Raw genomic sequence first — 17,529 nt, 5'->3', positions numbered from 1 at the left:
ACCGTTTCCATTACACAAAAGTACCCCCACTCAAATCCACAGGTATGAGTAGCAGACTCCGGTCATTGACACTCATTTGTAATGTAAACATATAGGTGGAGGTCATTACTTCTTGTCTAACAATGTAATGTAGGTGAGTGGCCAACTGTCCTGTACACAAATGCAAATCACCTGTGCACGTGCGGGTGAACCATTTGGTTCGGTATGAACCAAATGGATCCTTATAACTGTGATTAATAACAGCGATTACCAAAAGAAGCATATTGGGTGATTTTGGCAAATATTTTGGAGGCTCTACACACGTTTAGTGTTGCTCATTCCACAAATGCCAAGCTGTACCTCGTTGTAAAGGTGACTATTCAATGATAAAAATGATATAAAACACAACACCAATTGGTATTATTAAAAGGGAGATATAATTGACCAAAGTTAAGTTTCCGAACCTTTTTTGAGCAGTTTATATGTCTAGAGCTCAAAATAATTCAGACCAAATGCACTGAATTTTAAACCATGTCATTTCCCCATGCATGTTCAAAGAACTCCAGATGGATGTTGGAGGTGCCCAATAAGCCCCATGGTTGATGAAAACACAGTTATTACCTCTGTAACTATTTTTTTTAAAGAACCACAGCTTGTTAGACCTGGTCACTTCACGTGTTTCTCCTGCAAAAGCTGGCAACACTGGTTTCAGCCCTATCCAAGCTCCATGTGAGAAGTGAAGGATGCCAAAATATTTAAAAGATGCTGTTCTAACTAATGGACCATGTCACCATCCTGTTCACAGCTTCAGCTACAGCTTATAATACATAACCATGACTATTATTACATTAATGGCTTCTTGTTTTGTATGTGGATCTCTGTCATGTTGGTGTATGTGAGATTATGAATTCACCATGTGAAAAATATTCACATTAATCCATAAGAGAGCAGCAACAAAAAAGAGGACAAAACACAAAATGTTACCCATCAACAAGAACCAAAATGTTACCCATTAATTTTGTAATGCTTTTTGTTTTTGATTCCACCTCAAAAGAAAACTAATTGAAGGCTAATAGAAGCCACTTACACAGCAGATTCGGTTTCTGGCATTCATGTGTATTGTTGTTATCCGTAAAATATTTAGGTTGGGCTATTTGTACCAAAAGCAATTCAACCTAGCAACAATGAGCACTATGTCCACTTTGGAAGTGCTCTGGGCATTCATATGTCATATCCATTTAAAAATTAATATCACATAATGATATTATTATTATTATTATTATTATTATTATTATTATTTTATAATGAGTCAGAGTCAATGGCACTCGATTCTGACTGACATCTTACTGAAATATGGAGATGTCTGATGTCACAGTATTGATGTCGTAGTACCTTCGTCATAGATGGACCAGGCTGGTTTATAAATATACAGTACATTTGGAATACCTTCTTTCTGAGACGACGGATGCGACGGATTTGGATGTTTGATCAAGACTTATTGATGCGACAGTAAGAACCTAACAACTGTAGTCATGGCGAAGAAACTATTTGGGACCAATTACCCGCTCAGCACCGTGTTCATAGTGGTGAATGAGTTCTGTGAACGCTTCTCCTTCTATGGCATGAAAACGGTGCTGATGCTCTACTTTTTGAGCTACCTGAAATGGAACCAGAACCTCTCCACGGCTGTCTACCATGGCTTCTCCAGCCTCTGTTACTTCACACCTGTACTGGGGGCTATCATTGCCGACTCCTGGCTTGGCAAGTTCAAGACTATCATTTACCTATCCATAGTCTATGTCATCGGCCATTTGTTCAAGTCTGTTGGGGCCATTCCCACAGTGGGGGACGGGACAACGCACGTTGCGTTGTCCATTTTAGGTCTGATTCTCATTGGTTTTGGCACGGGTGGGATCAAACCATGTGTGGCAGCATTTGGAGGAGACCAGTTTGATGAGGAAAATGTGATTGAAAGGGCTAGATTTTTCTCTATGTTCTACATGGCGGTCAATGCTGGCGCTCTTTTATCAACTGTCATTACACCACTACTGAGAGCTGATGTGACATGCTTCGGAGGTGACTGCTACGCTCTGGCATTTGGAATTCCTGCAGCTCTAATGATCGTGGCTTTAGGTGTGTTCATTGCTGGCAGTGGGATGTACAAAAAGGATCCTCCTCAGGGAAATGTCGTGCTGGATGTCTGCAAGTGCATTCGCTTTGCCATCAGCAACCGCTGGAAGAGGTCAAAGAAAGACCCACCAAGGGAACACTGGCTGGACTGGGCTGAGGAAAAGTACTCGAGCCGTCTGATCACAGAGATAAAGATGATTCTGAACGTTCTTGTCCTCTTCATCCCTTTTCCCATGTTCTGGGCTCTCTTTGATCAGCAAGGTTCACGTTGGACTCTCCAAGCCACCAGGATGAACTTGGCTTTTGGAGACCATTTCAACCTGAAACCTGACCAGATGCAAATGATCAATCCTCTGCTCATTCTTCTGATGGTGCCCATGTTTGACTTCATCATATATCCCCTCATTGGCTTCTGCAAAATCAAGGTCACACCCCTAAGGAAGATGGCAGCTGGTATGATCTTTGCAGCGTTGGCCTTTGGAGTAGCCATGATGGTGGAGGTGAACGTTGTGAAAACAATGGTGGCGCCTGCACCTCCAGGGGCATGTCTCCTGCAGGTCTTTAACCTGGCAGAGAATGATGTCACTCTAAAGATCCCAGAAAGTGACCTGTTTAAACTGCCAATCGGATACCTTCAGGACCCTGCTGAATATGTAAGGCTTCCATTAGGGGGACCCATAAAGGAACTGAAAATGGAGGTCACTTTAAATGGCCTCAATGGAACATCTGAGTGCACTCAGACCTTCACAGAGCAGGAAGCCCACACTCTCATCTTATATCGTGGAGCCACTGGAGTCTTGTGTGAACTTGTGAAAGACCATACAGAGAAAAGTGCAAGTGGGGACCCTCTTTTGAGGTTCATCAACACACAGTCTGAGGCAGTGACCCTAACTGTTAGAGAGGAGAAGGACTTCCAGGTGCCAGCCAACTATGATCCGTCTCCTTACAAGACTGTGACTAGGAAACGGTATCCAGACGTTAAATGTCACATGGAATCAAAGAGTTGCTCCTCTCTTGACCTCGGCCAGCTAGACTTTGGAGCCACCTACACTGTGCTCCTGTTGGAGAAATCAGGTAAGCTTGAGGCACACAGGATGGAGGATGTGAAGGCAAGCAATGTTCACATTGCGTGGCAGGTCCCCATGTATGTTCTTATAACAGCCGGAGAGGTCATGTTCTCCATCACAGGCCTGGAATTCTCCTACTCACAGGCCCCAGCTAGCATGAAGTCAGTCCTGCAGGCTGCTTATCTGCTCACCGTTGCCTTTGGGAACATCATAGTGCTAATCGTGGCAGAAGGGGCAGGTCTGGAACAGTGGGTGGAGTTCTTGTTGTTTGCCATACTCTCGTTGGCCGTGTGCTTGATTTTCTCCATCATGGCCCACTTCTACACCTATGTTGACCCCGACGAGGTCTTCAAGGGCAGCAAGGGGGTATCGGGGAACGAGGAGGAGGAGGACGCCACCCCCAAGAAGAACCAAGCGGAAGAGGTAGATTTGAACACAATAGAGGCCAGCAACGAAGTGTAACCGGGAGCAATACGTTAGTCCGACAGCGCATTCCTCCGACAGCGCAGTGCTCCGACATTAAACAGTAAACCCGAACCAAACCCGCACCCTAACCCTAACCGCACGCGGATGCCACATAGTCGGAGAAAAGGTCTGTCGGATTAACGCATGCCTCCCGGGTAACCAACCATATTAAAACCGTGGTTCGGCTTTTAATCGTTCGTAATGCGAACGCTGTACTTTACTCGGCAGCCATTTTGGACATGTAAGTTGGCAATGAGTTTTAAAGAAGTGTGTTTGTTTTGTTTTTACTCTTAAGTAGCACAACCAGGGCATGAAGACAAACAAGACAATGTACAATAATGGCGTTGCCATTGATAATGATGCCAGCCAGGACAAAAAAAAAGAATAATTAAAAATATTAAAAAAGAATATAAAATAATATAAAACGAGAAGAAAAAAAGTTGTAAAGTCTGCTTGCTATTGGTTTTGAGATTGTTTAACCCATCCAATGTGCTACCAATGCCAGGGAGTACGTGGCGAAATACACCAAAAATATATAGAGTGGCAGAAAGAGAGCTAGATTAAAGGCACTGGGCTTTTCTTCTCTGCTGAAAACGCCATGGCGCTCGCCTAAAAGCGCTTCCAGGCACCCAACTTGAAAATATGTTTAGCTTTCGGCAGGCAGAGGAAAGTGTCACATTAGTCCATGGGCCAGACGAGAAGTCAGGGACACGTAAGGTGGCAAAATTTCTTTGGCACCATTTTGTTTGTAGGGTCCATATAAGTACTTTGAAACATGATAACCTTTTCAAATGAGTAGCTTCAATACTTTTTTAGGACATTCATGTTTTTGCCATTATCTCCCCACATTATCTGCACAGTAGTTCTGTATCTGGCCAATAGAACCGTTCACAATTTGGTGTTAGGAGAATTTCTCACTTGAACTGAGTCAATGGGTACCTAGACATGAAAAATCACAGAGGTTCTCATCCGCCATAGTGCCACGAATGGCGCAATGGCCAAATCAAAAATGGCCGCCATCGCCTAAGATGAAAATCCAACTTTTTTTGTTTCTGAGTGTATATACACATGCAATACCTCCATGTTGACTAATTGTGGGGTGGGGAATTCATTTCTGTTATGACAACTTTGGGTGATGTTGACCTTGAAAGGTCATGGTCAAGGTCATCTTGCTATTTCGAAGACCTTGGCCATAACTTGGCCATTGTTAGGACTAAAAACAGGTGTAATAAGACTAATTAAACTAATTCTGGCATTTATAATTCCTTTCTGATATTGTTTTGACCATTAAGGAGCATCTTGTCATTGAAATATGTAAGTCAATGCAATTTTTCAATAACTCAATTACTCAATAACTTCCATTGTATTTTTTTTCCAATAATGATTTGTATTATTTCTAACAAAAGACATACAAAGACATACAAATAAAATCGTAATTCAAAATCAAATAACAATTCCTCTCAAAGTGCACCATATGTGTGCATGCTGGTTAGTGTGATGGACTTTTACAGGATGGATTTTAAATGTTTCCATGGCAGAATATGATGCATGGAACTCCAGCAGCACGGCACCCACATCGGCGAGTGTCACACTTGCCTGAATACTTGCATGCTGTGAGCAGACTTGGTGGTAAGGCCTTCAGACACTTAGATGGCAGGAGTGTACCAAAGTGCTCCTCCCATCCATGTTCCATTGGTGCTAGTCTTGCCTGAGGTTCCTTGGCTGTCGCAACAGGTCGCAAGCCCTATGCACCAGAAAGACACCTTGGATGTGGCCTCTGATCACACTACTTGTGGGAGGGAGAGCATCCATTCCAGCACTGGCACAGGTATAGTTTTCTACCCTGAGGTCATCAAATGTCTTGCTGTTGTACTTGAACTGGACCCTGCCCAGACACGCACCAAGTACTTCTCTGTCAACGCGGTGTCTTGTTCGGTCAAGGTGTCTGCCTCTCCAAAGATTGTCAGATATTGCACTGGGTCAAAAGCCATATCTGCATGTTTGGTCCCCACCTTATTCATGCAGTCATCTCCAGTCAGGATGTGTGCCTTGATCACTGTCTTGGCTAGTGGTGCTCCAAGATGAGAGACTGCTTGATGCAGTGGGAGGATGCGCCGCTTCTCACCAGTGCCATACTGCTGCCAGATCTCCTTCATCCTCAGTGCTTGGAAGTAAGTATATGGGGTGTAGTATAGCAGTAATGTGAAGGTGTGTGTGTCATTGGAGACTATGACAACTCTCTTGCACTGTTTCACATGAACAGCCCACTCCACATGCACCACCATGGGGCGGCAGTGGCTCAGGGGTAGAGTGGCCGGGTAGAGTGAACTGGAAACCGCAAGGTTCCTAGTTCGATCCCGGGCTCCCCCAGAGTTAGTGTCGAAGTGTCCTTGAGCAAGACATTGAACCCCTAATTTCTCTGAGCAGTTTGGTGCCTTGCATGGTTTCCTCCGCCATCGGTGGGTGAATGTAACGTACAATCTATGTAAAGCGCTTTGGATAAAAACGCTATATAAATGCACCATTTAGCATTTACCACCAGCCTGTCAGCCTCAGCACCAATGGCTGTCCTGGAACTTATGGCCTGCAAGTGTGTACGGACCTGCAAGTTTCCAGACTGTTCCTGCCTTGCCAACAAATTAAAGTGCACAGAAATGTGCAAGCTACAAACCTGCAGCAATCAGAAGGAAGAGGAGGAAGATGAAGTGGAACTGATTGATTATGATGATGATAATGATGACGATGACGAATACTGAAGAATTGATATTGGTATGACAGTTATGATGATGGTGATGATGATCATTGATTAAAGTACCTCTCAAGCCTACTCCATAAACCGACTCTGTCACGGACCCTGTGGTCCACAGACTTGGACCTCCTCTCTGTCCCTAAGGCAAACAAGTGAACCATGTTCTGAACCTTGTTCTGAAGGCTCTGTCGGGGACAGAGCCTTCAGTGTGGCAGCCCCCACCCTGTGGAACTCTCTCCCAATAGGGATTGGTCATGCTCCTGCTCCATGCTCATACAACACTGGACTCTTAAGGCTGTGTGTCTTGAAAAGACACCTATTCTCTCAGGCTTATGGCATATAGTTGTTTGTTGTTTTGTTAGTTTGGCTGTTGGTTGTTCATTGTTTTTGAAAGGCGCCATATACATTCAAGCTACTATTATTATTATTATTTTATTAATATTAAAGTGAATGAAAGAGAGAAAATGATTCCCCCCCCCCTCTGTATCACATGTTCTGTTAAAAAAAAGTGGCACGCTTTCTTCATTATTTGAATATATGGTTGGTGTCTTTGAAGACTGATAACTGTGACTAATCTACCACTTGGGAAAGGCTATCATGATCAAATATCATCTAGGGATATAGACCTATTCAAAATACAAAACTAGATTTTGCAAATGTTGCACTTGAGTGACCCCGATTAGTGAAAATGCTGTTCACATCGTATCACAACGTGAAGTGTTGTGAGCTTGTAGACATGCCATTTGCTGAATGTTTGCCCCAGAATAGGCATGCTAGGGTTCATGTGGTTAAATAAGTGAATGTAAGAGATTGAATAATGTTTTTTTCCCTCTGTATGACATGATCTATTCAAAAAAGGTTAGGCGATTTTTTCATTCTTTGGATCTATGGTTGGTGTCATTGAAGGCTGATAACTAGGACTAAGCTACTACTTGGGAAGGGTTATCATGTTGAAATATTATCTAGGGATATAGACCTTTTCAAAATACCAAACTAGAATTTGCCACCTTGAGTGTCCCTGATTAGTGAAAATTCTGACCTGGGCCCATGGACTACATGTGCATGCATGAGCGCAAGTTAAATGCCCAGCGCAACTCCAACGCCATTTTTTTTCCTTTCTTTTTTTAATATATATTTTTGGCCAGCTAGGATTAAAAAAAAAGGGAACCAGGAGACCTGGTACTGCCAGACCCCTAGTGGTTGAAAGATCAGAGCACTACGTCACGCTAAGCTTGGCCAATCAAAAAGAGGACAGAAGACAGACCTCTTTTATGCCCATGTATGGAGAAGAATGCTTGGAGAGGGGGACAGACAAAGCCTCATGTAGACCTCTTTTATGCCCATGTATGGAGAAGAATGTTTGGAGAGGGGGACAGACAAAGCCTCATGTAGGCCCGACCCCCTGGGTCTGGCAAAAAGAATAATTGCAAAATATAAAATATAAAAAAAGAATATAAAATAATCTTAAACGAGGAGAAAAAAAGTTGTAAAGTCTGCCTATTTTTGCCGTTTTTAAACAATTAAAAACATGCGCTGCGCTAAGGAAAAAGCACCTTGGTAACCGCCTGTACTGTGGGTAACCATGGCCATTATGAGGCAGTCGAGTGTTGTCACAGAAGTCTTTAGGGAAGCTGTTATTGACCATGCAGGGGCTGTTAGGGTTGGCTGTCCCACACGGTCCATGTAGCATGGATTGATGCAGAGTGACGCAGAGTGGCTCCTTCTGTGGGTCAGGTATGTCTGCTAGTACACCGCCACTCTTTGAGTTTTCCGTAATTGTGATAAAGAGGTCAAACTTCCTGTATATGGTTGCTATGGCAACCTGCCATATCAGGCTGAGGGTCTGATAGGCGAATCAGAGAATCAATCAAGCCGAGAGTCTGATCACAGATCGAGGTGGGGTAAGATGCCTAAAACATAGCCATAGCTCTGATCAACAGTCTGTGGCAGGTTTCTGGCCTCCGAGTACTCAATAACAGGTACTATACTAATTACTCTGACAGTACAGTAGGTGGGTGGATATATAGCACTGAGCACACTGGCCAATACAAACTATTGTGTGAGTGCGTTCCCGGTGCGCATTTCCGAACGCCACTGACAACAGGTATGAATGGCTTTGCCAATTGGTTGAAAGACGTGGCGTCACTTCTGCCTAAAAATGGAGATTCTCAACCGTCCTTAGTTGGTGCATCACACATGACCTTAAGTGGGAGACGCACACCACACACGTGAAGAAAAAGGCTCAGCAGAGACTGTACTGGCTCCGCCGCCTGAATAAGCTTGGAGTAGGACAGCGCATCCTCAAGCTGTACTACAACAGTTCGGTTGAAGGCGTCCTAACAGGCTGCATCACGGCCTGGTACGGGAACTGCACTGCCCGAGAGAAGATCAACCTACAGCGAGTAGTGCGATCGGCAGAGCGGATAATGGGAAGCGACCTCCCAGCGCTTCAGGATCTGTACAAGAAGCGGTGCGTGGTCAAAGCCAAGCGCATCATCAAGGACAAGTACCACCCTAGTCACAGACTGTTCAGAACCCTACAACGACCGCGACCGGGCAAGGGGACCTATCGCAGTATCAAGAGTTCCACCACCAGGTTCTGGAATAGTTTTAACCCGGCTGCTGTCAGAATGCTGAATGAAGCATGAGCCCCTTTCCAGCAGCCTGACAATAGGCGGTACTGCCCAGCTGGCTGCAGACTTTTCTGGCTCTTCCTGAACACACCTGTGGATTATTATACCAGGAAATGACTTGGACTTATGAGGAATCATACCAGCGGAAAAAAAACCCTTTAAGTGTACAGTTTGTGACAAAAGCTTTAGTCAATGCTAATCTTAAGAAACACATGTTGATACACACAGGAGAAAGGGCTTTAATTGTACTCTTTGTGGCAAAAGCTTTAGTCAATGCTAAAGATTACTTTTTGTTGCTCTCCTTCATGGAGCTACTTGCGGATTATACCAGGGTCAGTCCACCTTAGGTGAACACGCACTGACCCTCTGCACCTTAATCCCCATGTATAACGCACAATCTTTTTTTTATTTATTTTTTTATTACTGCGCTCTTTTCTCTCTAAGCACCTTAGCGTCTATAAGTATATCATGCACAGTATACATACATTGCTGCTATGCTCAGGCACCTTAGTTTGTCTCTTATCTCAGGTACTTTGTAAATATGTAGATAACTTGTTTTTGGCCTTCTATTGTTCTCTGTTGATCTCCTTCCCACTTAACCCCCTACCCCTCTTCTTTTTCTCTCTCCCCACTCTTCTTTCTACGGAATTTAACGTTGCGATGGGAGTGTTGTACAAAAACGAATTTCACCCACTTTTTTACCTTGTAAACCTGTGATGTGACAATAAACCTGATTCTGATTCTGATTCTGATTCTGACTGCCGTCATAGACTGGCTCAAATACTCAAATACTGAAATGTGTATTGCACTGATAATTCAGTGTTGCAGTGTGATCAGAACAAGACTTATCCGTAACATTTTGCATTCATGTGTAGCAGTGGTGGAAAAAGTACTCACATTTTTTACTTAAGTAAAAGTATGAGTACTGCAATGTAAAAGTCCGGAATTCAAAATGTACTTGAGTAAAAATACAAAAGTATTGGTGTCAAAATGTCCCATTTCACAAGTTTTCAAATGTATACTTAATGTCTAAAAATCTTTTGGAAATAGCATTTAAAATGACTATTTCAAATGACTGTTATCAACTGGCTGAAATGTATATAGGGTGAAGTGATTAATGAATGTTTTGTAATAATCTAAGAATGACGGCTGCCAAGAACGACTTATGGAGACCTTTTCTCCCATTTTTTTTTTCCACACAGAACCAGAGATAACGTGATTTACTGCTTCATTCACTTCCTGGTTAACTTATTACTTAAAAATCCTGTATCTCGGCTCCTGTGCACTTTTTTTTTTACTATGTAATTTTGGCAGAGACATGTTATTTTCAAAGGCGTATAAAAGCGAACGCTGAAGCACAGTGAAACCCTCTGTCATTAGCAACCATCAGGGGATCAATCATACTGGAGATACATATTCTGTGACTACTTCAAAAGGTAAGAAAATCGAAACATCGCTGGCAGTGGGTGCACACAGCCAGAAATAAGTCTGGCAGTGAAAGAGTTAAGTGCAGTACTTGAGTAAATGTACTTAGTTGCTTTACACCACTGATGTGTGCGTGCCCATTGATGCACCATGGTCTAATCTTATGAAAACGTCTGGTTACATCTTGTCCTTCTCTTTCCCTGTCCACGTGTCTGTCGGCCAATATGAATACATGTGAAGATCTACCTAAAATCTTATGACCGCCAGTCAGCACGCAATTATACAAATCACATCTCAGGGTATTCTACATTCTTCAAAGACTAAAGGGCAAATCATACTCCAATGTTATAACATCATGCTGCGTTCAACGTAGTGCCTTTAGGCATCTTGTGGGGAAAAGAAGATAAATAAATCCATACCTCAACTTCAGCGCTGATGATCAAAAAGAATGGAAGGTTGAAAGAACTGCCTTTGATGTAAAGGTTGTGCTGCATGTATAACTTATGACCAACAACTGTACTCTGATCAGCAGGAGGCCGAAGGAGGCCCGGCCGCCAATTAACTAGTACCACTTTTAATGAGAAACCAGAAGCTTCTTTTAAACAAGGCTAAACGAGAGTCTAAAAGCCAAGTTAGTGGCTCCTAGAGGCAATGCTGGAGAGGAGGATGGAGAGGGCACTGAGATGTCTGTCCTTACAGCCTCAGCCTCTCTCTCTCTGTGTGCGTGTGTGTGTGTGTGTGTGTGTGTGTGTGCGTGTGTGCGCGCGTGTGATGGGGGGGGGGGGGGTAAAGTAAGGGAACTACCAATATCAGTTCATCGCAGGTGAAGTTCTAATCTAACCGATGTCGTATAACTTTGCAAATCAATTTAGAACTTTTTCTTAACTACCTCAGTCACTTTGTCTCCCATCCTTTGCTGTAGACCCTCCCCTTTTGTATCCAAGAGAAGAACACTATATTCAGTGACATAGTGACAGCTCAAAGGTTTTTATACCAAGAGTAGAAGCGCTACATTCTGTGTACAAGCGTGGTGGTACAGAGGCCATGAAGAGGCCCATCTTCCAGATTGCTGTCAAGTGCATTAGCCAACATTGCATGCCTGTCTGAGAGAAGAGAAGAGAAGAGAAGAGAAGAGAAGAGAAGAGAAGAGGGATAGAACTGGTCTCTTGTATAGCTGCTAGCACACCATCACTCTCATTGGCTCACTTGGCTCAGAGCTCCAGTCTCTGCCAACAAGCCACCAGCAGCAACCCCACTATCCATTTCCCAATTAATATTAGACCGTCTTGGAAGGGAGGGTGAGGGGGGGGGGGGGTGGCTGACAAAATCACATCCATCTCTCAAATCATGGAGAGAGACAGAGAGGTGGGGGGGGGGGGAGAGAGAGAGAGAGAGAGAGAGAGAGAGAGAGAGCATAGCTAAGAGGATTAATCCACTCATTCCGGGAACGCGTCTCTGTCATTTTAAGATTTCTTTGGGCTATTCAAAAATAGCAGATCTACAAGTTCATAGCGCGGCACCGACTACTATTCAAAAATGGCAGATCTACAAGCTCATAGCACGGCACCGACTGCTATTCAAAAATAGCAGATCTACAAGCTCACAGCGCGGCACCGAGTGCCGCGCTATGAGCTTGTAGATCTGCTATTTTTTTTATTTAAATCGTGAAAATGTGTGCAAATCTTTGAATATACATATATTTTTTATAGCGAACATTTTTAACTCAAATATTTGCTTCTTGGTGGGAGGGGGGACACAACATGTTTTGAGATGTGGGTCCGCGGCCAAATACATGTAATTTTGTGGGTCCTTGACATGAAAACGTTTGAAAACCACTGATTATAGCAACATCAGTTTTTTCCAAAAAACTGTTAGGATTTAGAAGACATTTGTAGAATCCCCCAGAAGCAAAGATTTCAGTTATACGTTACATGTTCACTTTAAAAAAAATATATATTCAAAGATTTGGAGCTTGTATATCTGCTATTTTTGAATAGCCAAATAAATCTAAAAATGACACAGATTATTTCCCAGTCGAAGAGGATTAATCCAAATCCTCGCAGATTTCCCTGTTCAGTGGGTTAAAGCAAAGCCAAATCGGAGTCAAATGTTCCAGCCTGCTGCCAAACGAGCATTATTCAACCCTCTGCCCGCATTGTCAGAGGGCTGTCGGAGTTTTTGTCAGGCTCAAAGGCTCCTTTTTCTATTAAGATTAAAAACAAAAGATACAGAAACAAGAACGCGTGTCGGATCAACCGAGAGAAAGATTTAGTTTATTTTCATTTCGTTTCTTTCTCATCTGTCTTATCCCCCCTCCCAAATCCCCATTTTATTCACCACAAATTAAAATCTCTGTGACAGACTACAGTTGCTTTGTTCCCAGTGTGGGTTTGCACTCCCTGAGGTTCTCCAAGACCGAGAAGCAAAATGCTGGCTATATACGCATCGCTACCCCATTAGCCAACCATCCCCTGGTGAAGAACTATAATTGACCGCCCGTGTGTGCCCTGTGCATGTGAGATTTCACATTTCGGAATAAAAATCAACTTTCTTCTTTTTTTTTGTCTCTCACACCTCACTTGGGACTAATCTCCCCCAGGGATGTGCAAATGTGCATACACATGCACACATGCACGCACGCACGCACGCACGCACGCACGCACGCACGCACGCACGCACACACACACACACACACACACACACACACACACACACACACACACACACATGCATACGCATGCAATTAACACACCCCCACCCTCTACAGTACACACACACACACACACACACACACGCACACGCACACGCCACCCACACACACGCACACGCACCTAGTTAACAAAATGCTGTCATCAAGCCGTATTAATCCTTCCACTTTCTGTCTGTAGCGGTCCCCTCGATCGTCACGTGGTTGAGGGGAGGGCTTTTGAGTTATTTTAAATAAATTTAACTTAACTCTGATTAACTCAGTATTAATTATCTTGAATCTCTTTTATAATAATAAATGCAAAAGCAGTTTTTAAAGTCACACAGTTATCAATTTACCTTTTCATGCAGTTTTTAACCCAAAGTATATTAAATTAGCCTCTCTTAGCTTCAATTGTAAATACTTAGGTCTGTAACCAAATGGACCCTCTAACTAAAAGGTAACAATGAAATGAATTCACACAACCAAGTAGTTAGAAAAATAGAATATCAATTATTTAGTTCTTTGTGCAATGATTGGTGCAAAATAGAAAATATAATAGACATAAATGTAAACAACAAATACCAATGTTCGTTTCAACAATAATGCAGGTTCAAAACCTTAAAGACAAATACCCCTCTTCTTTCAGAAATATAAAATCACCACAATATACTGTTGATGCAAAATACCCAAAAATAATATACCTTCTTACAGATATTATTCAAAAGTGTACCCCCTTTCTTTCAACACCAAGTCACTTAAGGACTACTATTATAATTTGTGGGCCCACACACACACTCTCACACACAAATACACAGTCGGCAAAACTATTCTAAGTTAACCTAAAAACCTTAAGTTGCAGGCCTGGTTGTTGCTTGGGTGCGTTGTGGCCTCAAATCACATTGGCCCCTTCACTCCTTGGTGAGCAGAAATAAAAGAGTGATACCTTAATGTTCCTTGTTACTCCAACAGTCACTCACTGGTGCAGGTTAGCAGCAGGCTAGCATCATGTGTGCATTCCAGACACAATCTTCTCATCCCACGTTGCCAGAGAACTATTTGTCAAGCCCTGGTTGCTGAAACTCTATTTGGATTGTCCTCTTTGTGTCCTCCAGTAGAGAACAACAGACTATCACCTTAACAGTTCAACTGTGGAAGTTAAACTGGGCCTAGAAACGACTGTTCACGTGCTATGAACTGACCCTAGACTCACTGTGAGCTTGTTAGCATTGACGTTAGCCTTTAGCACAACAGAAAAACAACAGTCTCTGAATTTCGTGTAGAAAGTCCTCTTGTTGTTGTTCCAAACGTGCAGCTTGTCCTCTTATACTGACTGTTGTGCAAACACTCATGTAAGACACAAATTACACGCAGGTCTGTGCACTGCAAACGTATAATATCATACAGAATGTCTCTGAATGAAAACCACTCGTTACGTTACGTTCCCTCTCTTTCTTCATGTGTCCCCACTCTCTCCCGTCCGGGCAGCAACACACTCTACTAGCTACGTTCCCCACAGGAATGTTAACCCCATAAGTGCTGGTCAGAATAAACAAGAAAACATTGCTTTTAAACAAAACAAAACAAAACTCCTAATGAATTAGTCATGAGTTATACATTACGTTTTTAAACAAAAACACATACCTTTTTAAAGGCTTTTAACACTTTTTAAACAAACCATCCATTAAATGATGTTAATACTATTTAAAGTATAACTTATTTTATGGCTGGGTTACACCCTCCCCCTTCTAAAAGCTTTGATGTCCTCATCAAACCAAATAAACATAACCTTTCAAAAGTTACGAGTAGTAAGGGTGTATGTATTAGCTGAACTTAACTTTGGCCTATTGTAATGATCACACCTCTATGAACTATTGTGATAGGCTGATCTCTTGCTTTACCAGGCTCATCATAAGTTAACCTAATGACTGGTTTCACGCTTCTCTTTGGGCGGTTTTCAGGTTTGTTTGTCAAATTAGACATGTCTGTCTGAATGTCGTGGTGAGGGTTATTAGACTCAGGATCACTCTCTTCTTCAGGATCACTTTCTTCCTCAGGAACGGAATCTTGAGCTATATCCACTTCGCCCACGCTGTGGTTCTCCTCTTCTAAACTCTCATCCTCTGACAAGCCATCTTCAACAGGATTTCCATCTGGCTGTTGAGAATCACTGTCATCTTGGACAAGGTCTGACTGTCTGGCAGTATCCTGCGCCCTTTGCAGGATTTCCTTCAGGTAAGTACTGTACGGCTTCTGAGGTAGGTAGTGCTCCTCTTCGGAAGACGAATCTGTCAGCTCGTGTAACTCTTGCTGAGCTTCCCGTGCCTCAGGTAAGACTTTCTTTGTTCTCTTTTGCGTTTCAGCTCGTGTTCTTGGTTTGACAGGTGAGTTTTCCTCATTACTCACAGTCGGCATTCTCACTAGCTCTCCAATCGGCAGGAGATGATCGCGATGAAGAGTTTTTACTCCTCCTCTTCCATCTTCAGGTTTGACTCTGTACACAGGAAGATTGGGCATCTTTCCCAGCACAACGTAAGGGATAGGGCTCCACCGGCTCTCCAGCTTGTGTTTCCCCTTCAGTCCTAAGTTCCTCAGCAACACTCTGTCGCCGATATCCAAGGTCTGGAATCCGACTCTCTTATCGTAGGACCTCTTGTTCCTTTGATGTGTCTTGTTGGCAGATGCAGAGGCAAGCTTGTAAGCTCTCTGCAAGTCCTCTTTCAACTTGGCTACGTAGCGTGAATGGCAAGCTTCATCTTTGCCGTCCGGAGAAGTTCCAAAACACAAGTCTATTGGAAGTCTTGCTTCTCTTCCGAATATCAAGAAATAGGGTGAGTACCCTGTAGCATCGCACTTGGTACTGTTGTATGCGTGAACTAGGTAGCCAACGTGTTTGCTCCACTGCCGTTTCTTCTCACAGCCAAGAGTTCCCAGCATGGAAAGTAGAGTTCGGTTGAACCTTTCGGGCTGTGGGTCCCCTTGAGGGTGATACGGAGTGGTCCGTGACTTCCTTATTCCCATCATCTTCAAGAGCTCCTTGATTAGCTGACTCTCGAAATCTCTTCCTTGATCCGAATGAATCCGAGCTGGTAGGCCATAATGTAGGAAGTACTTGTCCACCAGGATCTTCGCCACCGTCTGCGCTTTCTGGTTTCTGGTGGGGAAAGCCTGAGCATAGCGTGTAAAGTGATCAGTCACCACTAACACGTTGCTGATGCCTGAAGAATCAGGCTCCATGGACAAGAAGTCGATGCAAACTAGATCCATCGGTCCACTGCTCACAATCTGGTGTAACGGAGCTGCTCTGGTACAAGGGGTCTTTCGAGTGACACACTCTCCGCAGTTCTTAATGTACTGTTCGACATCACATGCCAGTTTAGGCCAGAAGAATCGGCTCCTCAACAGGTCTGTAGTTCTCTCTACACCAAGGTGTCCCAAGTCATCGTGTGAGGCCTTCAACACAACTTCTCTGAACTCTTTTGGTAGGACAAGTTGAGTGACTTCTTCTCCAGAAGGTCTCTTACTTAAGCGATGCAGCAGCTCATCCTTCATCATCAGTCTTCCCATCTCTTTCTTCAGACGAGACAGTTCTGGGCTGGACCCATTTCCTTCAGGCCATTTGCCTTGCTTTACAGCTTGAACAGCAGATCTGATGACTGCATCCTCTTCTTGAGCTTTAATCAGGTCTTGCTTTGACATTTGGCCCAACGACTTCAGCTCCAAGTGCATCGGGAACGCATATATGTCAGGCACACAGTCAGGAGAGGCTCCTAACTGATCCACATATCTTGGTGAATTGATCAAGGATCCAGGGATGCAGACTTTCTTGCAGATGGATCTCACACCAGTCTGTGGTATGATCTCCCATTCCTCTTCATTCTCATCCGTCATCATCCTGGACAACAGGTCGGCATCTATGTTGTGTCTGCCCGGTCTGTACTTGACATCGAAGTCGTAGGTGGACAATGCAGACAGCCATCTGTGCCCAACAGCACTAAGCTTGGCGGTTGAGAGCACATACGTAAGCGGGTTGTTGTCTGTACGCACTGTGAATCTGGCACCATACAAATAATCATGGAATTTATCCACGATGGCACACTTTAGAGATAGAAACTCCAACTGGTGAATTGCGTAGTTTCTCTCTGGTGGTTTCAACTTCCTGCTGGCGAATGCAACTGGCCTCAGACCCTCACTGTGCTCTTGATATAGGACTGCGCCGAGCCCCTTCAAGCTGGCGTCCACGTGCAGGACGTATGACTTGTTGGGATCTGCGAAAGCCAGGACCGGTGCGTGAGTGAGACAGTGAATAATCTGGTGGAACGCTTCGGTGCAGGACTTGTCCCATCTCTCACCGAAGGGCTCAGACGCCTTAAGGTAAGTCTTTGTGCTGTCTTT

At 43.7% G+C, this 17,529-nt stretch overlaps 1 protein-coding gene across 1 annotated transcript; it reads left to right on the top strand.

The window, feature by feature from the left end:
* Positions 1-1,511: 1,511 nt before the first annotated feature.
* Positions 1,512-3,638, top strand: LOC311034520 (solute carrier family 15 member 2-like; the record flags this gene model as incomplete). Its single annotated transcript, XM_084042399.1, has 1 exon — positions 1,512-3,638. One exon carries the CDS (start codon positions 1,512-1,514, stop codon positions 3,636-3,638), a length of 2,127 nt encoding a protein of 708 aa, XP_083898525.1.
* Between the last annotated feature and the right edge of the window lie 13,891 nt (positions 3,639-17,529).

Source organism: Gymnoscopelus microlampas, assembly GCF_963454915.1.
Source record: "Gymnoscopelus microlampas genome assembly, chromosome: 19".
Taxonomy (NCBI): Eukaryota; Metazoa; Chordata; class Actinopteri; order Myctophiformes; family Myctophidae; genus Gymnoscopelus; species Gymnoscopelus microlampas.
This window is presented reverse-complemented; position numbering and strand designations above follow the sequence as displayed.